This window comes from Ictidomys tridecemlineatus, assembly GCF_052094955.1.
Source record: "Ictidomys tridecemlineatus isolate mIctTri1 chromosome 8 unlocalized genomic scaffold, mIctTri1.hap1 SUPER_8_unloc_1, whole genome shotgun sequence".
NCBI lineage: Eukaryota > Metazoa > Chordata > Mammalia > Rodentia > Sciuridae > Ictidomys > Ictidomys tridecemlineatus.
Window position 1 is genome coordinate 34,752 of NW_027520958.1, and position 27,858 is coordinate 62,609.

Sequence of the window (27,858 nt, forward strand, 5' to 3'; positions counted from 1 at the left end):
AGTTAGAATGTCAGCGATTTTTGAAAATGGCAGCTATTATGAAGACAACAACAATAAGTGTTGGTGAGGATTTCAGGAAACATGTACACTCCTACACTGTCGGTGGGACTGTAGATTGGTGCAGCCAATATGGAAAGCAGTTTGGAGATTCCCTGGAAATTTGGGAGTAGAACCACCATTTGACCTAGCTATCCCTCTTTTTGGTCTATACCCAAAGGACTTAACAACTGCAAACTACAGGGACACAGCCACATCAATGTTTATAGCAGCAAAATTCACATTAGCTAAATTGTGGAAACAACTTAGTAGATGAATGCATAAAAAATGTGGCATTTATACACAATTAATATTACTCAGATACTTACCCTCTCGCTCAGTCCAGGAGACGCTAGCGACCTTCACTACCTCTGTCAGAGCCTGGTTGGGACAGCTGGTGCCTCGGAGAGGACAGGCTGATCCTGCCTGCCTCCCATGTACCCTTTGTCACAGGGAGCGACATTAATGTGAGACCAAATAAAATCCAGTCATAGACATTAATAGAATATCTCAAAAAAGTATTTAATAAAAAGGCTAGCAAATACAGGGTCTTTAATGAAACTTTAATAAAATTTATGAGACAAGGAAACTGAAAGCACAATATTTTCTTAGGAACTTTTCTGTTTGGTGTTATTCTTTACAATATAGAAGCTTTTCCTAAGAATGCAGGGAGTATGAAATTTCTAAGGCTATCTTGCTGTTTTCTCCATTAAACCCCTTGTCTTAAAAAAAAAAAAAAATCTTGAATCTATATTAATCTTTGTGATTTTCTGAGTACCTGTATAACATATTTTTCTCAAGAATGCAGTGAGGTCGCCGTTTCCAAGAGCTCTTAAATTCAGAAATATAAGAAGTGAGTTTCCAGGCATTGAAACCCAAAGGCTCACCTAGACACGATGGAGTGAGCAGAATATATAAAAATCTCTCATGACAAATCTGAACTCTGCTTTTCCCAACCATGTGAAGTCTACTGGAATCAGATTCCAAGTAATTTGGCAAGTGGAAGCCAAATATATAGTTTGATATTCTTCTCGGGAGTAAGCCGTGTGATGTTACAGGAAGGCAGATTTTAGTGCTGCATTTCTGATTGTATCCCCCCAAAAGTTGTTCCATGCATATCATGCAAGAATGTAACCTCCAAAAAATGAATAAATAAAAAAGAGGAAATTTGACGTAAGAAGGCTGGATAATATTTGCATGTTCGTGTGTTTTTACCACACATCATACCTTCTTATTTCTTCCTTGCTCTGATTTGAAGCATATGCTTTCATTTTTCATTTTGGCTTACTATGTTATCACTTAATAATAATTCAGTAAATTTACTTAGAACAAGAAAGTCACGTAATGACTCATGTCTTAGAGATGCTTTCAAATAAAAGTAATTGTGCATTTTGTACCATAGAGTATTCCCAGTGTTTCCTAGAATTGTTGCAACTGACGCTGGAAGCTTTGAAATAGAGCAGGAGGCATAAGGGCTGTGGCTTGTGACCCTTCCCAAAGTATGTAAGATTGATAGACATTGAATGCAGATAAAGAACTATGCATCATTGAATTTTTTCCTGTCACTAAAATGCTAGTAGAGCTCAAGGAATTGTGAGTCTCTTTGTCTACAGTACAGGAAAAATAAGAAATTTAAAGACTTGAGTTCCATACAATTTCTGATAACATACCTTAGGTTCTCAGCTTAAAAACACAAAAAGAGAAATGTCATCATTTTCCATAGCATTTGGAAACTTTTCATAGGTTGGAAACTTTACTATCAGAGCTCATCAGTTCTCAGACATTTATATGTTTTGAATACTTGGCCAATGTGACTCTGGGATGCGTCCTCCAGTTGTTGTTTCAGTGATTTTGTTCATGCCTAACAACTGGTGGCGTCTTAATTTTGGTCAAATAATGTAAATGTTAAGGTGAAATTTAGAAATAAGAAAGGAAAAGCTGATATGTGTGTAGCTACTAGGTGTTTTTCTTCCTTTTTTTTTTTTTTTATTTTTGTAAAGTAAAACAAAAGATAAACCAAAAGGTTCTAGCTTAAGTTAGGTAAAATCAAAGAGGAGAAAAAAAGAAGATAATATTGCTAATACTTCACTGCCACCTGTAATTTCCAAAACAACTAAGAGCATTTTTATTAAAATTAACTTTATTGACATTTATATTAAGTTATATAGTCGATATTAAATAATTCAATCTATATTATGTTAAATTTACTTTGTTAAATTGTATTAATTTAAATAAAATTTAATGAATTTTTAAATATAAATCATAGTATAATTTAATATAAATGGAATTTATATTAAATTATCAATAAATTTAATATTTATTGATAATTTAATATAAACAATATCAATTAATAAAATAAATTTAGATCAAACCATAGTATTAATAAAAGAAATTTAAATAATACTACTAATAAGATTAATTTAAATTAGATTAATTTATATTAAATGATAGTATAATTTGTATTTCAAAATATATTAAATTTTGTTTAAATTAATTTTAATAAAAAGGTTCTGAATGGTTTTAGAAACTACAGGTGTCGGAGAAGTATGTGCTATGCAATCTGCTTTTTCTCTTCTCTGATTTCACCTACTTAAGCTAGAAACTTTTGATTCATCTTTTACCTTAATTTATCAAAAGGTTGTAACTACTCCTATTTTAAAGCTTTTCATCTTTCAAAAACTGTTGTTAGCTTATTTCTCTCCCCAACTTGTTTTGATCCAATGTTTTATAAAATGTGTTTATAAGAATTATTGTAGAGCCCCCAATAGTATGTAGATAAGCAGTCCAGATATTTAATGATACATTCTTACTAATTAACTTTTCCATTGGCAATGGATCACGTGATCCCACTTTGGGGTTGACTCAGAAATACTCTTCCTTCTGGACATGTTTATCATCTGGAAAACTCAATTAATGTGAAGTGACTTTCGTAGAGAAATGGAAATCGGCAAAATGGATAGGGGTCATAGAATTTGGATTCAAGGCATCTTAGAATTTATCCACTAAGCTTCCTGTTTAGGTCCTCCCCATTGGAATTTTCGCTTGGTAGTTGTACAGTGTTATCTTGGATAAACTAAATATTCTCAACGTTTTGCAACACTATATTTGGTTTTCATGTACTCTAAATCGGAGACATCCTTCTTATGGGTTGGGTTTTTCTTGTTTCCTGTAATTACATGTATCGTTTTTATCTTAATGCCATTAAGTGAGGTTGGAACTAGTGGTTCAAGAAGGCTGCTCTGTACAGTTGCTCGCTAAAGTACATCAGAATTGATAACTGGTGATGATTATCTGCTACATTGGAACAAAATTCTATAAACAAAAAGTGCTACAAAAAACAAAACAAATTTTTTTTTTAAAGTACTATAGCAAAAAATCACAACAACAACAACAACTAAAGAAATAAAATAAAATACCCAGTAGCTATCCACTTACATATACCAGCTGTTTTGCTTTCTCTTTTTGTCTACAAACACATGAGTACTTTTTCAAAAGGCCATGCTGTAAAACATAAAAAAAAAAAAGGGTTATGGCTTCTTTAGAATAATGCTAAATATTTAGAAGATCCTGGAGTACAGCTCTGGCCCTATTGTCCGGGGACACTGGCAACGGTGTAAAGGTGGGTTTAAAAAGAGGATGCCCTGGTCCACCAAGTCCAACTCCAGCTAGGTTACTAAGAGGCACAGCTGCAGAACGTGGAACCAAGAGTGGATTCCCGTTGGTGCTTCTGCCAGCTCTTAATTTGGCTCCATCTTTAACATTTCCTGGTAAAGAGTTCTGGGAAAGAACTCTGAAGCACAGGTTGTTGATTTGGTTTCAGAGGTATGTCGGGGACACTTTTTGAAGCCCCTCCAAGCCAACTCCTCATCCACTTACCGACACCACCATAAGAATCTTTATTCAGCAAGTGCTGCATTTGGTCCTTTGGAATGTCCAGGATGCTCCCCATCAACTGCAATGCTTCAGGACGTTTGCCTTTTGGTGTCTGGAGATGAGCGATAAAAAGGTTTTGCATGAGGACTTTGTCCACTTTTCCTTCTGCGCTGTTGCCCAAAGTGGACGATTTCTGTTGTGCGTGGTCCAACATTTCTTTTCGGGGCTCCTTTTGTTTTTTCAGTTCTTCCATCTGTTCTTCCTCGAGATCTAAGTCTTCTCTCGGTCTGGAAGCAGAATCCAACAGAGCATTCGCTTGATCCAAACGTTCCCGCAGTGATGCTACTTCTCCTTCTAGCTTTTCGGCCTTGTTCTTCCATTCAGCTATTGACTGTTTTTCTTTGGCTAATTCGGCAGAATGCAGAGCTTTCTCTTCTTCTTGGAAGTGCTCTAGAACCCTTTTCAGGCTACTTGATGACAGGGCACACTGTACTTCTTGGTCCCGTAAGTGTTGAACCTCGTTTTCTCTTAGGATTTTTACTTTGGTCTCTTGAAAAATATCAGAATTCAATGTTTGAGCATCTCCTCTCTCACCAGGCAACTGGGCTTTTAGTTCTTCAATAGTTTTCTGCAAGTTCTTAATTTCCTCCTCTAAAATTAACTGGCTATACGCAGCATTCATCTGCTCATATTGGTACTTAAATTCATCCATTTCCTCCTCCTGCTCCTGTAAAGACTGAAGTAGTTGCATTTTACGCTGGTTTTGATTTTCAGTTATATTCAGATGGTCTTGAATTTCATCTTCCAGATGATTTTTGACTATATTCAGTTGAGATACCTCCAATTCTAGTTCTGTGATAGCATCAAGAGCTTCAGGCTCAGCCACTGGTACAGCTTGATTGTGCTGTTCCCGAAGTATTTCCAGTTCTACTCGCAGATAGTTGTTTTCTGCTTTCACGTAGGTAAGACTTCTGTCCTTTCTTTCAAGGGATTGCCTTAAAGTTTCATTTTCTCTTAAGGCCTGAGAACACTTATCTAAATCCTTTTGTAGTTGTGAACTTTTTTCTTCGAGTTTTTCAATAAAAACTTCTTTCTCATTTATGACTTGTGTCAATCGCTCCTCTTCTTCTATGTAAGATGCCAAAATTTCCTCAGTTTCTTTTTCATCAGCAGTCATTTGCTCAATATTCTTTTTGAGTCCTGCTATTTCAAAGTCCTTCTCTTGATTGAGTTGAAGTGCACATTCGTGTTTCAGCTTTAAGTAAGAGGTCTTCAAATTGTGTGCATTGGAGAGTTCCTCAATAGTCTGCCTGTGATTATTTGCTTCTTCCAACAGTCTTTTTTCTGCCTGGTGCAGTTTGGCTTCAGTCTCTTCTTTGTCTCTTTGGAGAGTCTCCGTGATAGTGTCTCTTTCTTGAGAGATCTGATTGTAAGCAGCAATAGATTCTTCCAACTTACGCCTTACATCGTCACGTGCTAAAATCAACATTTCATTTTCCGTCTTGAGTTCAACAGCAACTCTCGTTAAGTTTTCATTGAGCTGTTCCTCTTGAGAAAGATTTTGCCTTAGGTTGCTCACTTCAGCTTCTCGTTCTTTAAGCATGTCATCCTTCCAGTGACTGTTCGAGTCTTCGTTCAGAGAAGTTGGATACTTACTCTTAAATCCAGACAGCTCCTCTTCAAGTTGTCTAATGTGATCCTTAAGCCCCAGGTTTTCCTGCTGGAGGTTTAAACTATTTTTTTGTGACTGATTTAGCTGATCTACTAAATCTTCCACTTTACCTTCAAGCTTCTGCTTAGTTAAATGCAAATCACTGAGGCTCTGCGCATTCTCAGTTAACTTCTCCTTCTGCACATGCAACTCTTGGGATATGTTCATTTGCTCATCCTCAAGTTGACGAACTCTCTTTTTTCCATCATCTCGATCTTGTTCCAACTTCTTGATGACAAGGTCTCCTTCATTTTGTTGTTTGGATAGCTCATCTTGTATCAAAATCATGTGCTTTGTAGCTTCCTGATTCTGATGATCCAGTTCTTCTAACTCAGCTATCAGCATTTTCTTCTCATTGGTAGTCTGATTCAGTTCTTCCTCCTTTGCCTTCAAGTGAAGTTTTAAGTCTAGTAATTGTACATTCAAATTCACGTCTGTTGAAGCTCTGCTTTTCATGACTTGATAGTCACAGCTCAATTTTGACAGTGACATCTGAAGTTCCTCTTTTTCTTGACTCAATGATGACTTCTCTTTTTCTAAAGCTTCAACATGCATTTTAAGTTTCAGATTGTCTTCAGCAAGGCGGTTATCCTGGTTTAAACCACTTAGTCTCACGATTTCCTTCTCCGCATCAGCCAGGGCTCGTTGAAGCCTGAGCACTTCTTCCACTGCTGAATGCTGAGGAAGGGTTCTTCCCTTTTCTGCCACAGTAGAACTCTGCTCCCAAACTGAAATTTCATGCTGATGATCATCTATGTCTGGACTGTGGTTTGGTTGAAGAGTCTTGATAGTATTTAGTACTTTGCAGATTTCACTCGAGTCAGAATGGTGTGTTCCCTGAGCCTCAGCAATCTGCCTCGAGTGGCCAACTTCAGATTCCTGTTTTGCAACTTCAGTTGATAATCTGTTTGTTTCTTGTTGTGATACAATTATGTCACTAAAGTCCGTGTCATCATCACGAAAGGCTGAAGAATGACTACCGATCAGGGAACCGAACGGAGCCGGTGCGGTTGTTGTTGGCACACCACAAGCTCCCGAGCGTACTGATTGAGCAGCTGCCCGTAGTTGGAACATTTGATCTTGCAGTACAGTCTGTCCTGCTTTAAGATGGCTGACCTCTACCTCTTTCTGTTGCAGTTGATCTTGGCAACTTACAGACTGATGGTTTCTTTGTAGCTCTGGCGCTTCATGCTTTTCTTCCAGGTCAGTACAATACTTTTTCGGTCTTTCATTCTCACATCTTAGTGTGGAATCAGTGGTTTCCATTTCCTTTCTCCGACAATGATGTAAAGCTGCTTCTGGGTCTCCTAAGTCATCCAGAAGCATGTCCCTGGTGAGGGTGGAGCTATGGCCGGTGAGGAAAGCCAAGCTGCTCCCCACCTGAGCCAAGAAGTGGCCCAAGCCTGAGCCCAGGCCTCCAAACCAGGCCGACATCGTGGCCACTTCAGCGAGCCATCGGACCAGCTCTGAGAAGCGCGTCCATCACCATCCACTTCTCTGCCCCAAACGTCCTCCGGCGTTGCCGGGGTCAATTATGACCCAAGCGCTCAGAATTCCTCAGAGCGCGGGGTTCCTGGGGCTCCACCAACCACCAATCATCCCTCCCTGCCTGTAAACTCAGAAGCCTGTCCTGCGCTTTGACCAGGGACCTGCAGCCAGTAGCACACTCACCCCCTGCAGGGCCTCTGCTTCTTCCCTGCACTTGCCTGTCAGCTATTGGCTCACGGGATTGGGCAGGGTTGGCTGGGAGGAGCTAGAGATCCAGGAAAGTGTCCTAGTTTGAGTCCCAAGGCAGTGTGCTGTGGAGCCAGGAAGAATCAATGTTGTAGATGAAATCCAAAGGTAGTTCACTGGACAGTTCCCTCTTGTCTGGGAGAGGTGGGCTTTTTGTCCCATTCAGTTGCATTCAGTTGACGAGGTGAGGTCTCGCTCCACATTAGAGAATGGAATCTATTTAACTAAAAGTCCCCGATTCAAAAGTAAATGTCACCCCATAACACCAGCACAGACACACCCAGAATAAAAGTTGGCCAAGCATCTGGGCATCGTAGCCCAGGCGACTTAACATATACAATTAACCATCACAAAGTCTTAATCAGTCTCAGAATTCAAATTATAATATGGATTAGATTTCACTAAAGAACCATCTTTACCCTTTCCAAAAGTAAATTTTTGCTGTTAATCTATACATTTCCGAGTTCATTTGAACGTTATTTGGTCCTTGTTAATTCTGATTGAAGTTTATTTAAGTGCTCAAAAATTCCGCTTAAATTTCACTTAAGAAAATTTGTTTTAGAGCCAATGGGTTGATGTCCACTTAACCTATTGTTGTTTATCAGTGCCAAATATAATCCAGGTTTCAAGAGTCCAGAGTGAAATAAAAAGTTGAGAAATTTTCTACTATGGAGTAACAATCCTAAATGTAATTCCCATACCTCTGAGGATCAGAAGGAGTTAAGATAAGGCCCTGCTTTCCAAGGTGTTTAAATTCCAACAAGTTAATGAGGAGGCAGTTTTGTAGAGTTGGGGACAAAGCAAGGAGATGAAGCACGTGGGCTGTAACAGACATACCCATTGGGACCAGAGCAATTTTGGAGCTAAACTGACAGAGCGCATTTATAAGACCTCTCTCACAAGCATGAGTTGAACAGTAAATGACAACATAGTGTGTAGTTCTCACCTGATGGCTGGTGCAGAGAAAGTGGCCAACAAACAGAGCCTGCTGCCACTTTGTTCCTATTTGCTTTTTGTTTTGTTTAGGATCATTTTCCTTATTACCCTTTAGAAGGGGTTTGGGTTTGCTCCCATTACTCTCTTCCCAGAGCCCATTTTCAGGAGACTCTTTTCCTTGAGCTGTTCTTTCTCTATGTCTGTTCAGGAAACAAAACCTCAAGGTGGCAGAAATAAAATTTAAAAAAAGGAAGAATTTTAGGAAAATTAATGGTTAAGTAGATCCTAAGGATTATATGAATCACCTCATAATGTCTCTTGCCTTCAAGATAGAGCAAGTAGACATAATTACTCCGATTGCTATCAGAAACTAGTGACTGCATTTGTGTCCTGGGCTAGAAAAGGAAATCTTCTTGGTCCTTCTTATTCATCTCCAAATCTGAGAGAGAAGTCAGGCCTGTGTTAGTCAGTCTCTCCTCATAAAAGACTAATATAAAAATTTAAGCCCCTTTTAGCATCTGCTGAAGTGAGAATCCACGCTGTACCCCAGCTGTGTCTACTGTTGAAGAAGGCGTCAACAATACCAAGTGTCCTTTTCTCCCTTTAGACCATTCCTCCTGTGTGTGTGTGTGTGTGTGTGTGTGTGTGTGTGTGTGTGTTTGTGTGTGTGAGAAGACTTTTTCATCACTTTGACAACATACCTGAGAAAATTAAATGAGTAAATATTTATTTTGGTTCAATTTCAGGCTCCATTGCTGTGGCCTGAAGTGAGGCAGATTACCATGGCAGAGAGCCTGGCTTCAAAACAGAGCTTCTCAACTCATGGAGATCAGGGAAATGGTGAGGGGAAGAGAGGACTGAGGAATATGATGTACCCGTCCAGGGAATCAACTCCAATGGCCTACCGTCCAACTAGGCCCTACCGCCCCCACAGTTTTGACCAACTCCCAATAGTCCTGTCCAATCATGAACCCATCAGTGGATTGATCCACAGATGAGGTTAGAGCTCAGGATTCGATTCACCTTTCTGTAGAGTCCGTTCTGAATGCTGGTAGGTTGGGGTCCAAGCTTTCAACACATGACCTTTGGGCAACATTCCAGATCCAAATTATAGCAGGGTGCCTCCTTCTCTTTAGGTGTTCTGTGTTTGTTTATTGTTTTCAATCACAAATAATGATCCTTTTTCAGTGTAAGACCTATCACATTTGGCTTGAATCTGGTTCCAGTGGTGGTTGCTCCTCCTGCTGAAAGGCATTTCTGATCACTCAGATTCAGTCTTCTGGCATGGTTCGCTCTGACCACAGCTGTTTGTCATTTTATATTTCTATTATGAGAGAGAAACCTACCTACTGTATTCGAAACTGACCATCCAAATGAAAGCATTTCTCTTCTTCCAAAGAGAATGTTTGGAATGTTCCTGGAAGCTATGGGGGATATGGAGGGAAAACCCCGGCTCATTCGCGAGCACATGTGACAAAAAGCATCCAATAATCATAAGGGTATCCTTATACATATATTCAGTGCCCCAAAAGCACAAGGTATTGTGATAGATACTGTGAACAACATAAAGCTGTGTTATATACATTTCCTGCTGTGAAGTGCAATTGAATACAGTCAATCAGTGGAGAAGATGTTCCTTAGAGTGATCCTTGAATTATAATACGAGGTCAGCCATTGACGACTGTGGTGGTGAGGATCTCATATGGGGCAAAAGACTGAGTAAGAAAGAATAAGCCAGAAGTAGAGAGCCCTTAATAATGTGGCTTTGTTAAAACACCGTTGAAGGTTAAAATAATGAAAGCTTTTTGAGTCTATAAACATAGGGTGATAAATTCTATGCAAGACATTAAGTTTGTACTTCTTTTAATACCTCATAATTCATTCAAACATTTTCTTATAGATTTCAGTAGAATTTTTAAATCTCTTCAATGTGGGCCTCGTCTCTTCTTGTCTCTTTTTTTAAATTTTTATTGGTTGCTCAAAACATTACAATGATCTTGACATATCATATTTCATACATTTGATTCAAGTGGGGTATGAATTCTTACTTTTACCACGTGTACAGTTTGCAGGATCACATTGGTTATACGTCCAAGTTGATACATACTGCCATACTAGTGTCTGTTATGTTCTGCTGCCTTTTCTATTCCCTCCCTATCCCCCCTTCTGTCCCCTCCCCTCCCATAATCTCTCTCTACCCCAGCTACTGTAATTCATTTCTCTCCTTTTTTCCCCTTTCCCCTCACATCGTCTTATATGTAATTTTGTATAACAATGAGGGTATCCTTCCATTTCCATGAAATTCCCCTTCTCTCTCCCATTCCCTCCCACCTCTTGTCCCTTCCAATTGGTAATCTTCTTTTCATGCTCTTCCAGCCTGCTCTGTTTTGAGTCCCCCTCCTTATATGAAAGAAGACATTCAGCATTTCTTTTCTAGGGATTGGCTAACTTCACTTAGCATAATCTCCTCTAATGCCATCCATTTCCCTGCAAATGCCGTGGTTTTGTTATTTTTTAGTGCTGAGTAATATTCCACCGTGTACAAATGCCACATTTTTTTAATCCATTCATCTGTTGACTGGCATCTAGGTTGGTTCCACATTCTAGCTATTGTGAATTGTGCTGCTATGAGCCTTGATGTAGCTGTATCCCTATAGTATGCTCTTTTTAGGTCTTTGGGAATAGTCCGAGAAGGGGAATAGCTGGGTCGAATGGTGGTTCCATTCCCAGCTTTCCCAGGAATCTCCATAATGCTTTCCAAATTGGCTGCACCAATTTGCAGTCGCACCAGCAATGTACAAGTGTACCTTTTCCCCCACATCCTTGCCAGCACTTGTTGTTGTTTGACTTCCTAATGGCTGCCATTCTTACTGGACTGATTTGGTGTCTTAGAGTGGTTTGAATTTGCATTTCTCTGATTGCTAGAGAGGGTGGGCATTTTTTCCGTGTATTTTTTGATTAATTGTATATCCTTCTCTGAGAAGTGTCTGTTCAGGTCCTTGGCCCATTTGTTGATTGGGTTGTTTGTTTTCTTAATGTTTAATTTTTGAGTTGTTTGTATACTCTGGATATTAGGGCTCGGCACATTTGTATTTTTAAGAATTGGCATAATCAATGAAATGTTCCGCACACGTTTGTAGGAAGATTAACATAACACTCCAGTGACAATACAGTAGTAGAAGGATTGATTTGGACTGACAAGTTGTTCAGTGAATGATATATTACCCATAAATTTGAATTCTCATTATCATAAGGAAGCAAGGTGAAAATAAGAATTTAAGAGAGTGTTGGGGATGTGGCTCAAGTAGTAGCTCCTTCACCTAGCATGCGTGAGGCATGGGGCTTGATCCTCAGCACTACCTAAAAAAATAAATAAAATAAAGATGTTGTGTCCACTAAAGGCTAAATAATCAATATTTTTAAAATAGAATGTAAAATAGTCCATAAATGTTATATACAAACTGTGAAAGTAGATTCTTCAACAGATTAATTGTCTACCTCGAACTAGAATCAGTTGCCTACTGATTTGCCTGGATGATGTTCTCAATTCTGGTTTTTTTTTTTTTTTTTTTTTTTCATTCCACTGGGCAAACATCTGCAGGGCTTTCTTGATGGCAACATAGTGATTACTGAGCTCTACCCTATTAGAAATACAACTAGTTTTCAACTCATGAAAGTCTATAAAAGCCACTTTTTTAGAAGTCTCTAAACTTTGGAACTATTCAATGATACTCTATTTTTGCCAGCAATACACAATATATATATTTTTTAATGTAAAGGGCAAGGTATTGAACAGACACTTCACAGAAGAAGCAATACAATCAATAAATACATGAAAAAAATGTTCAACTTCACTAGTAATGAGAGAAATGCAAATCAAAACTACTCTAAGATTTCATCTCACTTCAATCAGAATGGCAATCATCAAGAATATCAGCAATAATAAATGTTGGCGAGGATGTGGGGGTAAAAGGTACACGTATACATTGCTGGTGGCACTGCAAATTGATGCAGCCAGTCTGAAAAGCAGTATGAAAATTCCTCGGAAAACTGGGATCGGAAGCATCCTTTGACCCAGCTATCCCACTCATTGGTTTATAACTAGAGGACTTAAAATCAGTATACTAAAAATTCATTAAACTTCATTTAAATTAATACAATTTAACAAAGTGAATTTAAATAACATTTAATATAGATTAAGTCATTTAATATTAAGTATATAATAAAAATATTAATAAAATTAATTTTAATAAAAATCCTCTTAGTGGTTTTAGAAACTACAGGTATCAGAGAAATATTAGCTATATATTCTACTTTTGTCTGTTGTCTCATTTTGCCTAACTTAAGCTAGAAACTTTTGTTTATCTTTTATCTTAATTTACCAAGATAAAAATGGGAAGACAAAACACCCAGTAGCTACACACATCAGCTTTTCCTTTGTTTTTTCTAAATTTTGCCTTAACATTGACATTATTTTATCCAGTATCCAGGTATTATGTTTTTATGTTAAAAGCATATGCCGTTTGATTTCAATCTCTTTTCAAATACATATATCTAAATCCCTGTTGCTTCTGTCATACTCACCAGATGACTATTATAGTATTTTAATTTAATCCCATCTTGATTTTTGCTTTAATCTAACAATTATTTGGAATTGTTTCTATGGCCCTAATTTCATTGTATATGGAATTTTTTTTTTTTTTTTTTTTTTGAGGAGTCAAAATTCTTCTAATTTTAGATGCACAAGGAATTGCAGCGTGTGTGATAACACCTTTACGGAATTGGCTGGCGTTTTCATTGTGGTCTAGGGCATGGTAAATTTTGGTGGCTGTAGCCTGTGTGTTTGAACATGATATGTAGTTTTGTGTGCATGGTACAACTTCTTGGTATAGCTACTCAGTCAGGCTTCTTAAGTGCATTACACAGCTCTTCTCTATCCCCTCCCTGCTTGTTGGTGGTTCCTTGTTTGGGTTCTGAGAGAGGGATGTTCAGTTTATGCCTTTTAATCTGCAGGGTTTCCCATGTTTTTGCTCTATATACCCCACGCTGTGGTACCCCAGATAACTATCTTATTGTTGTCCTGTGCTCTGTGATCCCTGGTATGTAATACTGAAAGCATGAAGCAGCCTGTTACCTCTCAGCTTCTGGAAGTGAACTGTTTTCTTGCACGTTCTATATTTGCTTTTGTCTTTTCAACTTGATCTACTCTTTCATAATCTATTTTTGTGTTCAGTCCTTGAAATTCTCATTCTTATTTTGGATCACTGAGCATTTCAAATGTCCTCTTCTAATTTCTATGAGGATTTGGTGGTAGAAGGAGAAAGAGAGGTGAAACATGCTCATTTTCAGCCTTTAAGATTGAACTTCAAATCTTAGTGTAGTTTTGATTTTCACTTCTCTAAGTGCTAGTGATGATGAGCATATTTGCATCTATTTGTTGATTAATTTTATATCATCTGGGGAGAAGTGTCTGTTCAGGTCTGTGGCCCATTTATTGAATGGGTCATTTTATTTATTTGTTTGTTTGTTTGTTTGTTTGTTTGTGTGTGCGTGTGTGTGTGTGTGTGTGTGTGTATTTAGATTTGTGAGTTCTTTCTATACCCTAGAGATTAGTGCTCTATCTGATGTGTGATGGGGCAAAACTTTTCTCCCAAGATGTAGGATCTCTATTCACCTCCCAGATTGTTTGTTTTGTGGAGAAGAAACTTTTTTAGTTTGCATCTATCTCATTTATTGATACTGGATTTTAATTCTTGTGCTATAGGAGTCTTATTAAGGAATTTTGGGACTAATCCCATATGATTGGAATTAGGGCCTACTTTTTCTTCTGTTACATGCAAGGTCTCTGGTTTTATTCCTAGGTCCTTGAATCATTTGAGTGGAGTTTTGTGCATGGTGAGAGATAGGGGTTTAATTGCACCTCCCTCCAGTTAGAATGTCAGCGATTTTTGAAAATGGCAGCTATTATGAAGACAACAACAATAAGTGTTGGTGAGGATTTCAGGAAACATGTACACTCCTACACTGTCGGTGGGACTGTAGATTGGTGCAGCCAATATGGAAAGCAGTTTGGAGATTCCCTGGAAATTTGGGAGTAGAACCACCATTTGACCTAGCTATCCCTCTTTTTGGTCTATACCCAAAGGACTTAACAACTGCAAACTACAGGGACACAGCCACATCAATGTTTATAGCAGCAAAATTCACATTAGCTAAATTGTGGAAACAACTTAGTAGATGAATGCATAAAAAATGTGGCATTTATACACAATTAATATTACTCAGATACTTACCCTCTCGCTCAGTCCAGGAGACGCTAGCGACCTTCACTACCTCTGTCAGAGCCTGGTTGGGACAGCTGGTGCCTCGGAGAGGACAGGCTGATCCTGCCTGCCTCCCATGTACCCTTTGTCACAGGGAGCGACATTAATGTGAGACCAAATAAAATCCAGTCATAGACATTAATAGAATATCTCAAAAAAGTATTTAATAAAAAGGCTAGCAAATACAGGGTCTTTAATGAAACTTTAATAAAATTTATGAGACAAGGAAACTGAAAGCACAATATTTTCTTAGGAACTTTTCTGTTTGGTGTTATTCTTTACAATATAGAAGCTTTTCCTAAGAATGCAGGGAGTATGAAATTTCTAAGGCTATCTTGCTGTTTTCTCCATTAAACCCCTTGTCTTAAAAAAAAAAAAAAATCTTGAATCTATATTAATCTTTGTGATTTTCTGAGTACCTGTATAACATATTTTTCTCAAGAATGCAGTGAGGTCGCCGTTTCCAAGAGCTCTTAAATTCAGAAATATAAGAAGTGAGTTTCCAGGCATTGAAACCCAAAGGCTCACCTAGACACGATGGAGTGAGCAGAATATATAAAAATCTCTCATGACAAATCTGAACTCTGCTTTTCCCAACCATGTGAAGTCTACTGGAATCAGATTCCAAGTAATTTGGCAAGTGGAAGCCAAATATATAGTTTGATATTCTTCTCGGGAGTAAGCCGTGTGATGTTACAGGAAGGCAGATTTTAGTGCTGCATTTCTGATTGTATCCCCCCAAAAGTTGTTCCATGCATATCATGCAAGAATGTAACCTCCAAAAAATGAATAAATAAAAAAGAGGAAATTTGACGTAAGAAGGCTGGATAATATTTGCATGTTCGTGTGTTTTTACCACACATCATACCTTCTTATTTCTTCCTTGCTCTGATTTGAAGCATATGCTTTCATTTTTCATTTTGGCTTACTATGTTATCACTTAATAATAATTCAGTAAATTTACTTAGAACAAGAAAGTCACGTAATGACTCATGTCTTAGAGATGCTTTCAAATAAAAGTAATTGTGCATTTTGTACCATAGAGTATTCCCAGTGTTTCCTAGAATTGTTGCAACTGACGCTGGAAGCTTTGAAATAGAGCAGGAGGCATAAGGGCTGTGGCTTGTGACCCTTCCCAAAGTATGTAAGATTGATAGACATTGAATGCAGATAAAGAACTATGCATCATTGAATTTTTTCCTGTCACTAAAATGCTAGTAGAGCTCAAGGAATTGTGAGTCTCTTTGTCTACAGTACAGGAAAAATAAGAAATTTAAAGACTTGAGTTCCATACAATTTCTGATAACATACCTTAGGTTCTCAGCTTAAAAACACAAAAAGAGAAATGTCATCATTTTCCATAGCATTTGGAAACTTTTCATAGGTTGGAAACTTTACTATCAGAGCTCATCAGTTCTCAGACATTTATATGTTTTGAATACTTGGCCAATGTGACTCTGGGATGCGTCCTCCAGTTGTTGTTTCAGTGATTTTGTTCATGCCTAACAACTGGTGGCGTCTTAATTTTGGTCAAATAATGTAAATGTTAAGGTGAAATTTAGAAATAAGAAAGGAAAAGCTGATATGTGTGTAGCTACTAGGTGTTTTTCTTCCTTTTTTTTTTTTTTTATTTTTGTAAAGTAAAACAAAAGATAAACCAAAAGGTTCTAGCTTAAGTTAGGTAAAATCAAAGAGGAGAAAAAAAGAAGATAATATTGCTAATACTTCACTGCCACCTGTAATTTCCAAAACAACTAAGAGCATTTTTATTAAAATTAACTTTATTGACATTTATATTAAGTTATATAGTCGATATTAAATAATTCAATCTATATTATGTTAAATTTACTTTGTTAAATTGTATTAATTTAAATAAAATTTAATGAATTTTTAAATATAAATCATAGTATAATTTAATATAAATGGAATTTATATTAAATTATCAATAAATTTAATATTTATTGATAATTTAATATAAACAATATCAATTAATAAAATAAATTTAGATCAAACCATAGTATTAATAAAAGAAATTTAAATAATACTACTAATAAGATTAATTTAAATTAGATTAATTTATATTAAATGATAGTATAATTTGTATTTCAAAATATATTAAATTTTGTTTAAATTAATTTTAATAAAAAGGTTCTGAATGGTTTTAGAAACTACAGGTGTCGGAGAAGTATGTGCTATGCAATCTGCTTTTTCTCTTCTCTGATTTCACCTACTTAAGCTAGAAACTTTTGATTCATCTTTTACCTTAATTTATCAAAAGGTTGTAACTACTCCTATTTTAAAGCTTTTCATCTTTCAAAAACTGTTGTTAGCTTATTTCTCTCCCCAACTTGTTTTGATCCAATGTTTTATAAAATGTGTTTATAAGAATTATTGTAGAGCCCCCAATAGTATGTAGATAAGCAGTCCAGATATTTAATGATACATTCTTACTAATTAACTTTTCCATTGGCAATGGATCACGTGATCCCACTTTGGGGTTGACTCAGAAATACTCTTCCTTCTGGACATGTTTATCATCTGGAAAACTCAATTAATGTGAAGTGACTTTCGTAGAGAAATGGAAATCGGCAAAATGGATAGGGGTCATAGAATTTGGATTCAAGGCATCTTAGAATTTATCCACTAAGCTTCCTGTTTAGGTCCTCCCCATTGGAATTTTCGCTTGGTAGTTGTACAGTGTTATCTTGGATAAACTAAATATTCTCAACGTTTTGCAACACTATATTTGGTTTTCATGTACTCTAAATCGGAGACATCCTTCTTATGGGTTGGGTTTTTCTTGTTTCCTGTAATTACATGTATCGTTTTTATCTTAATGCCATTAAGTGAGGTTGGAACTAGTGGTTCAAGAAGGCTGCTCTGTACAGTTGCTCGCTAAAGTACATCAGAATTGATAACTGGTGATGATTATCTGCTACATTGGAACAAAATTCTATAAACAAAAAGTGCTACAAAAAACAAAACAAATTTTTTTTTTAAAGTACTATAGCAAAAAATCACAACAACAACAACAACTAAAGAAATAAAATAAAATACCCAGTAGCTATCCACTTACATATACCAGCTGTTTTGCTTTCTCTTTTTGTCTACAAACACATGAGTACTTTTTCAAAAGGCCATGCTGTAAAACATAAAAAAAAAAAAGGGTTATGGCTTCTTTAGAATAATGCTAAATATTTAGAAGATCCTGGAGTACAGCTCTGGCCCTATTGTCCGGGGACACTGGCAACGGTGTAAAGGTGGGTTTAAAAAGAGGATGCCCTGGTCCACCAAGTCCAACTCCAGCTAGGTTACTAAGAGGCACAGCTGCAGAACGTGGAACCAAGAGTGGATTCCCGTTGGTGCTTCTGCCAGCTCTTAATTTGGCTCCATCTTTAACATTTCCTGGTAAAGAGTTCTGGGAAAGAACTCTGAAGCACAGGTTGTTGATTTGGTTTCAGAGGTATGTCGGGGACACTTTTTGAAGCCCCTCCAAGCCAACTCCTCATCCACTTACCGACACCACCATAAGAATCTTTATTCAGCAAGTGCTGCATTTGGTCCTTTGGAATGTCCAGGATGCTCCCCATCAACTGCAATGCTTCAGGACGTTTGCCTTTTGGTGTCTGGAGATGAGCGATAAAAAGGTTTTGCATGAGGACTTTGTCCACTTTTCCTTCTGCGCTGTTGCCCAAAGTGGACGATTTCTGTTGTGCGTGGTCCAACATTTCTTTTCGGGGCTCCTTTTGTTTTTTCAGTTCTTCCATCTGTTCTTCCTCGAGATCTAAGTCTTCTCTCGGTCTGGAAGCAGAATCCAACAGAGCATTCGCTTGATCCAAACGTTCCCGCAGTGATGCTACTTCTCCTTCTAGCTTTTCGGCCTTGTTCTTCCATTCAGCTATTGACTGTTTTTCTTTGGCTAATTCGGCAGAATGCAGAGCTTTCTCTTCTTCTTGGAAGTGCTCTAGAACCCTTTTCAGGCTACTTGATGACAGGGCACACTGTACTTCTTGGTCCCGTAAGTGTTGAACCTCGTTTTCTCTTAGGATTTTTACTTTGGTCTCTTGAAAAATATCAGAATTCAATGTTTGAGCATCTCCTCTCTCACCAGGCAACTGGGCTTTTAGTTCTTCAATAGTTTTCTGCAAGTTCTTAATTTCCTCCTCTAAAATTAACTGGCTATACGCAGCATTCATCTGCTCATATTGGTACTTAAATTCATCCATTTCCTCCTCCTGCTCCTGTAAAGACTGAAGTAGTTGCATTTTACGCTGGTTTTGATTTTCAGTTATATTCAGATGGTCTTGAATTTCATCTTCCAGATGATTTTTGACTATATTCAGTTGAGATACCTCCAATTCTAGTTCTGTGATAGCATCAAGAGCTTCAGGCTCAGCCACTGGTACAGCTTGATTGTGCTGTTCCCGAAGTATTTCCAGTTCTACTCGCAGATAGTTGTTTTCTGCTTTCACGTAGGTAAGACTTCTGTCCTTTCTTTCAACGGATTGCCTTAAAGTTTCATTTTCTCTTAAGGCCTGAGAACACTTATCTAAATCCTTTTGTAGTTGTGAACTTTTTTCTTCGAGTTTTTCAATAAAAACTTCTTTCTCATTTATGACTTGTGTCAATCGCTCCTCTTCTTCTATGTAAGATGCCAAAATTTCCTCAGTTTCTTTTTCATCAGCAGTCATTTGCTCAATATTCTTTTTGAGTCCTGCTATTTCAAAGTCCTTCTCTTGATTGAGTTGAAGTGCACATTCGTGTTTCAGCTTTAAGTAAGAGGTCTTCAAATTGTGTGCATTGGAGAGTTCCTCAATAGTCTGCCTGTGATTATTTGCTTCTTCCAACAGTCTTTTTTCTGCCTGGTGCAGTTTGGCTTCAGTCTCTTCTTTGTCTCTTTGGAGAGTCTCCGTGATAGTGTCTCTTTCTTGAGAGATCTGATTGTAAGCAGCAATAGATTCTTCCAACTTACGCCTTACATCGTCACGTGCTAAAATCAACATTTCATTTTCCGTCTTGAGTTCAACAGCAACTCTCGTTAAGTTTTCATTGAGCTGTTCCTCTTGAGAAAGATTTTGCCTTAGGTTGCTCACTTCAGCTTCTCGTTCTTTAAGCATGTCATCCTTCCAGTGACTGTTCGAGTCTTCGTTCAGAGAAGTTGGATACTTACTCTTAAATCCAGACAGCTCCTCTTCAAGTTGTCTAATGTGATCCTTAAGCCCCAGGTTTTCCTGCTGGAGGTTTAAACTATTTTTTTGTGACTGATTTAGCTGATCTACTAAATCTTCCACTTTACCTTCAAGCTTCTGCTTAGTTAAATGCAAATCACTGAGGCTCTGCGCATTCTCAGTTAACTTCTCCTTCTGCACATGCAACTCTTGGGATATGTTCATTTGCTCATCCTCAAGTTGACGAACTCTCTTTTTTCCATCATCTCGATCTTGTTCCAACTTCTTGATGACAAGGTCTCCTTCATTTTGTTGTTTGGATAGCTCATCTTGTATCAAAATCATGTGCTTTGTAGCTTCCTGATTCTGATGATCCAGTTCTTCTAACTCAGCTATCAGCATTTTCTTCTCATTGGTAGTCTGATTCAGTTCTTCCTCCTTTGCCTTCAAGTGAAGTTTTAAGTCTAGTAATTGTACATTCAAATTCACGTCTGTTGAAGCTCTGCTTTTCATGACTTGATAGTCACAGCTCAATTTTGACAGTGACATCTGAAGTTCCTCTTTTTCTTGACTCAATGATGACTTCTCTTTTTCTAAAGCTTCAACATGCATTTTAAGTTTCAGATTGTCTTCAGCAAGGCGGTTATCCTGGTTTAAACCACTTAGTCTCACGATTTCCTTCTCCGCATCAGCCAGGGCTCGTTGAAGCCTGAGCACTTCTTCCACTGCTGAATGCTGAGGAAGGGTTCTTCCCTTTTCTGCCACAGTAGAACTCTGCTCCCAAACTGAAATTTCATGCTGATGATCATCTATGTCTGGACTGTGGTTTGGTTGAAGAGTCTTGATAGTATTTAGTACTTTGCAGATTTCACTCGAGTCAGAATGGTGTGTTCCCTGAGCCTCAGCAATCTGCCTCGAGTGGCCAACTTCAGATTCCTGTTTTGCAACTTCAGTTGATAATCTGTTTGTTTCTTGTTGTGATACAATTATGTCACTAAAGTCCGTGTCATCATCACGAAAGGCTGAAGAATGACTACCGATCAGGGAACCGAACGGAGCCGGTGCGGTTGTTGTTGGCACACCACAAGCTCCCGAGCGTACTGATTGAGCAGCTGCCCGTAGTTGGAACATTTGATCTTGCAGTACAGTCTGTCCTGCTTTAAGATGGCTGACCTCTACCTCTTTCTGTTGCAGTTGATCTTGGCAACTTACAGACTGATGGTTTCTTTGTAGCTCTGGCGCTTCATGCTTTTCTTCCAGGTCAGTACAATACTTTTTCGGTCTTTCATTCTCACATCTTAGTGTGGAATCAGTGGTTTCCATTTCCTTTCTCCGACAATGATGTAAAGCTGCTTCTGGGTCTCCTAAGTCATCCGGAAGCATGTCCCTGGTGAGGGTGGAGCTATGGCCGGTGAGGAAAGCCAAGCTGCTCCCCACCTGAGCCAAGAAGTGGCCCAAGCCTGAGCCCAGGCCTCCAAACCAGGCCGACATCGTGGCCACTTCAGCGAGCCATCGGACCAGCTCTGAGAAGCGCGTCCATCACCATCCACTTCTCTGCCCCAAACGTCCTCCGGCGTTGCCGGGGTCAATTATGACCCAAGCGCTCAGAATTCCTCAGAGCGCGGGGTTCCTGGGGCTCCACCAACCACCAATCATCCCTTCCTGCCTGTAAACTCAGAAGCCTGTCCTGCGCTTTGACCAGGGACCTGCAGCCAGTAGCACACTCACCCCCTGCAGGGCCTCTGCTTCTTCCCTGCACTTGCCTGTCAGCTATTGGCTCACGGGATTGGGCAGGGGTGGCTGGGAGGAGCTAGAGATCCAGGAAAGTGTCCTAGTTTGAGTCCCAAGGCAGGACTTCCTGTGGAGCCAGGAAGAATCAATGTTGTAGATGAAATCCAAAGGTAGTTCACTGGACAGTTCCCTCTTGTCTGGGAGAGGTGGGCTTTTTGTCCCATTCAGTTGCATTCAGTTGACGAGGTGAGGTCTCGCTCCACATTAGAGAATGGAATCTATTTAACTAAAAGTCCCCGATTCAAAAGTAAATGTCACCCCATAACACCAGCACAGACACACCCAGAATAAAAGTTGGCCAAGCATCTGGGCATCGTAGCCCAGGCGACTTAACATATACAATTAACCATCACAAAGTCTTAATCAGTCTCAGAATTCAAATTATAATATGGATTAGATTTCACTAAAGAACCATCTTTACCCTTTCCAAAAGTAAAGTTTTGCTGTTAATCTATACATTTCCGAGTTCATTTGAACATTATTTGGTCCTTGTTAATTCTGATTGAAGTTTATTTAAGTGCTCAAAAATTCCGCTTAAATTTCACTTAAGAAAATTTGTTTTAGAGCCAATGGGTTGATGTCCACTTAACCTATTGTTGTTTATCAGTGCCAAATATAATCCAGGTTTCAAGAGTCCAGAGTGAAATAAAAAGTTGAGAAATTTTCTACTATGGAGTAACAATCCTAAATGTAATTCCCATACCTCTGAGGATCAGAAGGAGTTAAGATAAGGCCCTGCTTTCCAAGGTGTTTAAATTCCAACAAGTTAATGAGGAGGCAGTTTTGTAGAGTTGGGGACAAAGCAAGGAGATGAAGCACGTGGGCTGTAACAGACATACCCATTGGGACCAGAGCAATTTTGGAGCTAAACTGACAGAGCGCATTTATAAGACCTCTCTCACAAGCATGAGTTGAACAGTAAATGACAACATAGTGTGTAGTTCTCACCTGATGGCTGGTGCAGAGAAAGTGGCCAACAAACAGAGCCTGCTGCCACTTTGTTCCTATTTGCTTTTTGTTTTGTTTAGGATCATTTTCCTTATTACCCTTTAGAAGGGGTTTGGGTTTGCTCCCATTACTCTCTTCCCAGAGCCCATTTTCAGGAGACTCTTTTCCTTGAGCTGTTCTTTCTCTATGTCTGTTCAGGAAACAAAACCTCAAGGTGGCAGAAATAAAATTTAAAAAAAGGAAGAATTTTAGGAAAATTAATGGTTAAGTAGATCCTAAGGATTATATGAATCACCTCATAATGTCTCTTGCCTTCAAGATAGAGCAAGTAGACATAATTACTCCGATTGCTATCAGAAACTAGTGACTGCATTTGTGTCCTGGGCTAGAAAAGGAAATCTTCTTGGTCCTTCTTATTCATCTCCAAATCTGAGAGAGAAGTCAGGCCTGTGTTAGTCAGTCTCTCCTCATAAAAGACTAATATAAAAATTTAAGCCCCTTTTAGCATCTGCTGAAGTGAGAATCCACGCTGTACCCCAGCTGTGTCTACTGTTGAAGAAGGCGTCAACAATACCAAGTGTCCTTTTCTCCCTTTAGACCATTCCTCCTGTGTGTGTGTGTGTGTGTGTGTGTGTGTGTGTGTGTGTGTTTGTGTGTGTGAGAAGACTTTTTCATCACTTTGACAACATACCTGAGAAAATTAAATGAGTAAATATTTATTTTGGTTCAATTTCAGGCTCCATTGCTGTGGCCTGAAGTGAGGCAGATTACCATGGCAGAGAGCCTGGCTTCAAAACAGAGCTTCTCAACTCATGGAGATCAGGGAAATGGTGAGGGGAAGAGAGGACTGAGGAATATGATGTACCCGTCCAGGGAATCAACTCCAATGGCCTACCGTCCAACTAGGCCCTACCGCCCCCACAGTTTTGACCAACTCCCAATAGTCCTGTCCAATCATGAACCCATCAGTGGATTGATCCACAGATGAGGTTAGAGCTCAGGATTCGATTCACCTTTCTGTAGAGTCCGTTCTGAATGCTGGTAGGTTGGGGTCCAAGCTTTCAACACATGACCTTTGGGCAACATTCCAGATCCAAATTATAGCAGGGTGCCTCCTTCTCTTTAGGTGTTCTGTGTTTGTTTATTGTTTTCAATCACAAATAATGATCCTTTTTCAGTGTAAGACCTATCACATTTGGCTTGAATCTGGTTCCAGTGGTGGTTGCTCCTCCTGCTGAAAGGCATTTCTGATCACTCAGATTCAGTCTTCTGGCATGGTTCGCTCTGACCACAGCTGTTTGTCATTTTATATTTCTATTATGAGAGAGAAACCTACCTACTGTATTCGAAACTGACCATCCAAATGAAAGCATTTCTCTTCTTCCAAAGAGAATGTTTGGAATGTTCCTGGAAGCTATGGGGGATATGGAGGGAAAACCCCGGCTCATTCGCGAGCACATGTGACAAAAAGCATCCAATAATCATAAGGGTATCCTTATACATATATTCAGTGCCCCAAAAGCACAAGGTATTGTGATAGATACTGTGAACAACATAAAGCTGTGTTATATACATTTCCTGCTGTGAAGTGCAATTGAATACAGTCAATCAGTGGAGAAGATGTTCCTTAGAGTGATCCTTGAATTATAATACGAGGTCAGCCATTGACGACTGTGGTGGTGAGGATCTCATATGGGGCAAAAGACTGAGTAAGAAAGAATAAGCCAGAAGTAGAGAGCCCTTAATAATGTGGCTTTGTTAAAACACCGTTGAAGGTTAAAATAATGAAAGCTTTTTGAGTCTATAAACATAGGGTGATAAATTCTATGCAAGACATTAAGTTTGTACTTCTTTTAATACCTCATAATTCATTCAAACATTTTCTTATAGATTTCAGTAGAATTTTTAAATCTCTTCAATGTGGGCCTCGTCTCTTCTTGTCTCTTTTTTTAAATTTTTATTGGTTGCTCAAAACATTACAATGATCTTGACATATCATATTTCATACATTTGATTCAAGTGGGGTATGAATTCTTACTTTTACCACGTGTACAGTTTGCAGGATCACATTGGTTATACGTCCAAGTTGATACATACTGCCATACTAGTGTCTGTTATGTTCTGCTGCCTTTTCTATTCCCTCCCTATCCCCCCTTCTGTCCCCTCCCCTCCCATAATCTCTCTCTACCCCAGCTACTGTAATTCATTTCTCTCCTTTTTTCCCCTTTCCCCTCACATCGTCTTATATGTAATTTTGTATAACAATGAGGGTATCCTTCCATTTCCATGAAATTCCCCTTCTCTCTCCCATTCCCTCCCACCTCTTGTCCCTTCCAATTGGTAATCTTCTTTTCATGCTCTTCCAGCCTGCTCTGTTTTGAGTCCCCCTCCTTATATGAAAGAAGACATTCAGCATTTCTTTTCTAGGGATTGGCTAACTTCACTTAGCATAATCTCCTCTAATGCCATCCATTTCCCTGCAAATGCCGTGGTTTTGTTATTTTTTAGTGCTGAGTAATATTCCACCGTGTACAAATGCCACATTTTTTTAATCCATTCATCTGTTGACTGGCATCTAGGTTGGTTCCACATTCTAGCTATTGTGAATTGTGCTGCTATGAGCCTTGATGTAGCTGTATCCCTATAGTATGCTCTTTTTAGGTCTTTGGGAATAGTCCGAGAAGGGGAATAGCTGGGTCGAATGGTGGTTCCATTCCCAGCTTTCCCAGGAATCTCCATAATGCTTTCCAAATTGGCTGCACCAATTTGCAGTCGCACCAGCAATGTACAAGTGTACCTTTTCCCCCACATCCTTGCCAGCACTTGTTGTTGTTTGACTTCCTAATGGCTGCCATTCTTACTGGACTGATTTGGTGTCTTAGAGTGGTTTGAATTTGCATTTCTCTGATTGCTAGAGAGGGTGGGCATTTTTTCCGTGTATTTTTTGATTAATTGTATATCCTTCTCTGAGAAGTGTCTGTTCAGGTCCTTGGCCCATTTGTTGATTGGGTTGTTTGTTTTCTTAATGTTTAATTTTTGAGTTGTTTGTATACTCTGGATATTAGGGCTCGGCACATTTGTATTTTTAAGAATTGGCATAATCAATGAAATGTTCCGCACACGTTTGTAGGAAGATTAACATAACACTCCAGTGACAATACAGTAGTAGAAGGATTGATTTGGACTGACAAGTTGTTCAGTGAATGATATATTACCCATAAATTTGAATTCTCATTATCATAAGGAAGCAAGGTGAAAATAAGAATTTAAGAGAGTGTTGGGGATGTGGCTCAAGTAGTAGCTCCTTCACCTAGCATGCGTGAGGCATGGGGCTTGATCCTCAGCACTACCTAAAAAAATAAATAAAATAAAGATGTTGTGTCCACTAAAGGCTAAATAATCAATATTTTTAAAATAGAATGTAAAATAGTCCATAAATGTTATATACAAACTGTGAAAGTAGATTCTTCAACAGATTAATTGTCTACCTCGAACTAGAATCAGTTGCCTACTGATTTGCCTGGATGATGTTCTCAATTCTGGTTTTTTTTTTTTTTTTTTTTTCATTCCACTGGGCAAACATCTGCAGGGCTTTCTTGATGGCAACATAGTGATTACTGAGCTCTACCCTATTAGAAATACAACTAGTTTTCAACTCATGAAAGTCTATAAAAGCCACTTTTTTAGAAGTCTCTAAACTTTGGAACTATTCAATGATACTCTATTTTTGCCAGCAATACACAATATATATATTTTTTAATGTAAAGGGCAAGGTATTGAACAGACACTTCACAGAAGAAGCAATACAATCAATAAATACATGAAAAAAATGTTCAACTTCACTAGTAAGAGAGAAATGCAAATCAAAACTACTCTAAGATTTCATCTCACTTCAATCAGAATGGCAATCATCAAGAATATCAGCAATAATAAATGTTGGCGAGAATGTGGGGGTAAAAGGTACACGTATACATTGCTGGTGGCACTGCAAATTGATGCAGCCAGTCTGAAAAGCAGTATGAAAATTCCTCGGAAAACTGGGATCGGAAGCATCCTTTGACCCAGCTATCCCACTCATTGGTTTATAACTAGAGGACTTAAAATCAGTATACTAAAAATTCATTAAACTTCATTTAAATTAATACAATTTAACAAAGTGAATTTAAATAACATTTAATATAGATTAAGTCATTTAATATTAAGTATATAATAAAAATATTAATAAAATTAATTTTAATAAAAATCCTCTTAGTGGTTTTAGAAACTACAGGTATCAGAGAAATATTAGCTATATATTCTACTTTTGTCTGTTGTCTCATTTTGCCTAACTTAAGCTAGAAACTTTTGTTTATCTTTTATCTTAATTTACCAAGATAAAAATGGGAAGACAAAACACCCAGTAGCTACACACATCAGCTTTTCCTTTGTTTTTTCTAAATTTTGCCTTAACATTGACATTATTTTATCCAGTATCCAGGTATTATGTTTTTATGTTAAAAGCATATGCCGTTTGATTTCAATCTCTTTTCAAATACATATATCTAAATCCCTGTTGCTTCTGTCATACTCACCAGATGACTATTATAGTATTTTAATTTAATCCCATCTTGATTTTTGCTTTAATCTAACAATTATTTGGAATTGTTTCTATGGCCCTAATTTCATTGTATATGGAATTTTTTTTTTTTTTTTGAGGAGTCAAAATTCTTCTAATTTTACATGCACAAGGAATTGCAGCGTGTGTGATAACACCTTTACGGAATTGGCTGGCGTTTTCATTGTGGTCTAGGGCGTGGTAAATTTTGGTGGCTGTAGCCTGTGTGTTTGAACATGATATGTAGTTTTGTGTGCATGGTACAACTTCTTGGTATAGCTACTCAGTCAGGCTTCTTAAGTGCATTACACAGCTCTTCTCTATCCCCTCCCTGCTTGTTGGTGGTTCCTTGTTTGGGTTCTGAGAGAGGGATGTTCAGTTTATGCCTTTTAATCTGCAGGGTTTCCCATGTTTTTGCTCTATATACCCCACGGTGTGGTACCCCAGATAACTATCTTATTGTTGTCCTGTGCTCTGTGATCCCTGGTATGTAATACTGAAAGCATGAAGCAGCCTGTTACCTCTCAGCTTCTGGAAGTGAACTGTTTTCTTGCACGTTCTATATTTGCTTTTGTCTTTTCAACTTGATCTACTCTTTCATAATCTATTTTTGTGTTCAGTCCTTGAAATTCTCATTCTTATTTTGGATCACTGAGCATTTCAAATGTCCTCTTCTAATTTCTATGAGGATTTGGTGGTAGAAGGAGAAAGAGAGGTGAAACATGCTCATTTTCAGCCTTTAAG

At 38.2% G+C, this 27,858-nt stretch overlaps 1 protein-coding gene across 1 annotated transcript; it reads right to left on the reverse strand.

Annotated features, from left to right (window-relative positions):
- Nucleotides 1-3,241: 3,241 nt before the first annotated feature.
- On the reverse strand, nucleotides 3,242-21,272 carry LOC144372285 (thyroid receptor-interacting protein 11-like). Its single transcript, XM_078035645.1, is given in 7 exon segments — nucleotides 3,242-3,805; nucleotides 3,807-4,492; nucleotides 5,375-5,566; nucleotides 6,548-7,086; nucleotides 8,192-8,245; nucleotides 18,014-20,534; nucleotides 20,568-21,272. Coding segments are annotated over 7 exon segments (4,917 nt in total). The 3' UTR covers nucleotides 3,242-3,585.
- Between the last annotated feature and the right edge of the window lie 6,586 nt (nucleotides 21,273-27,858).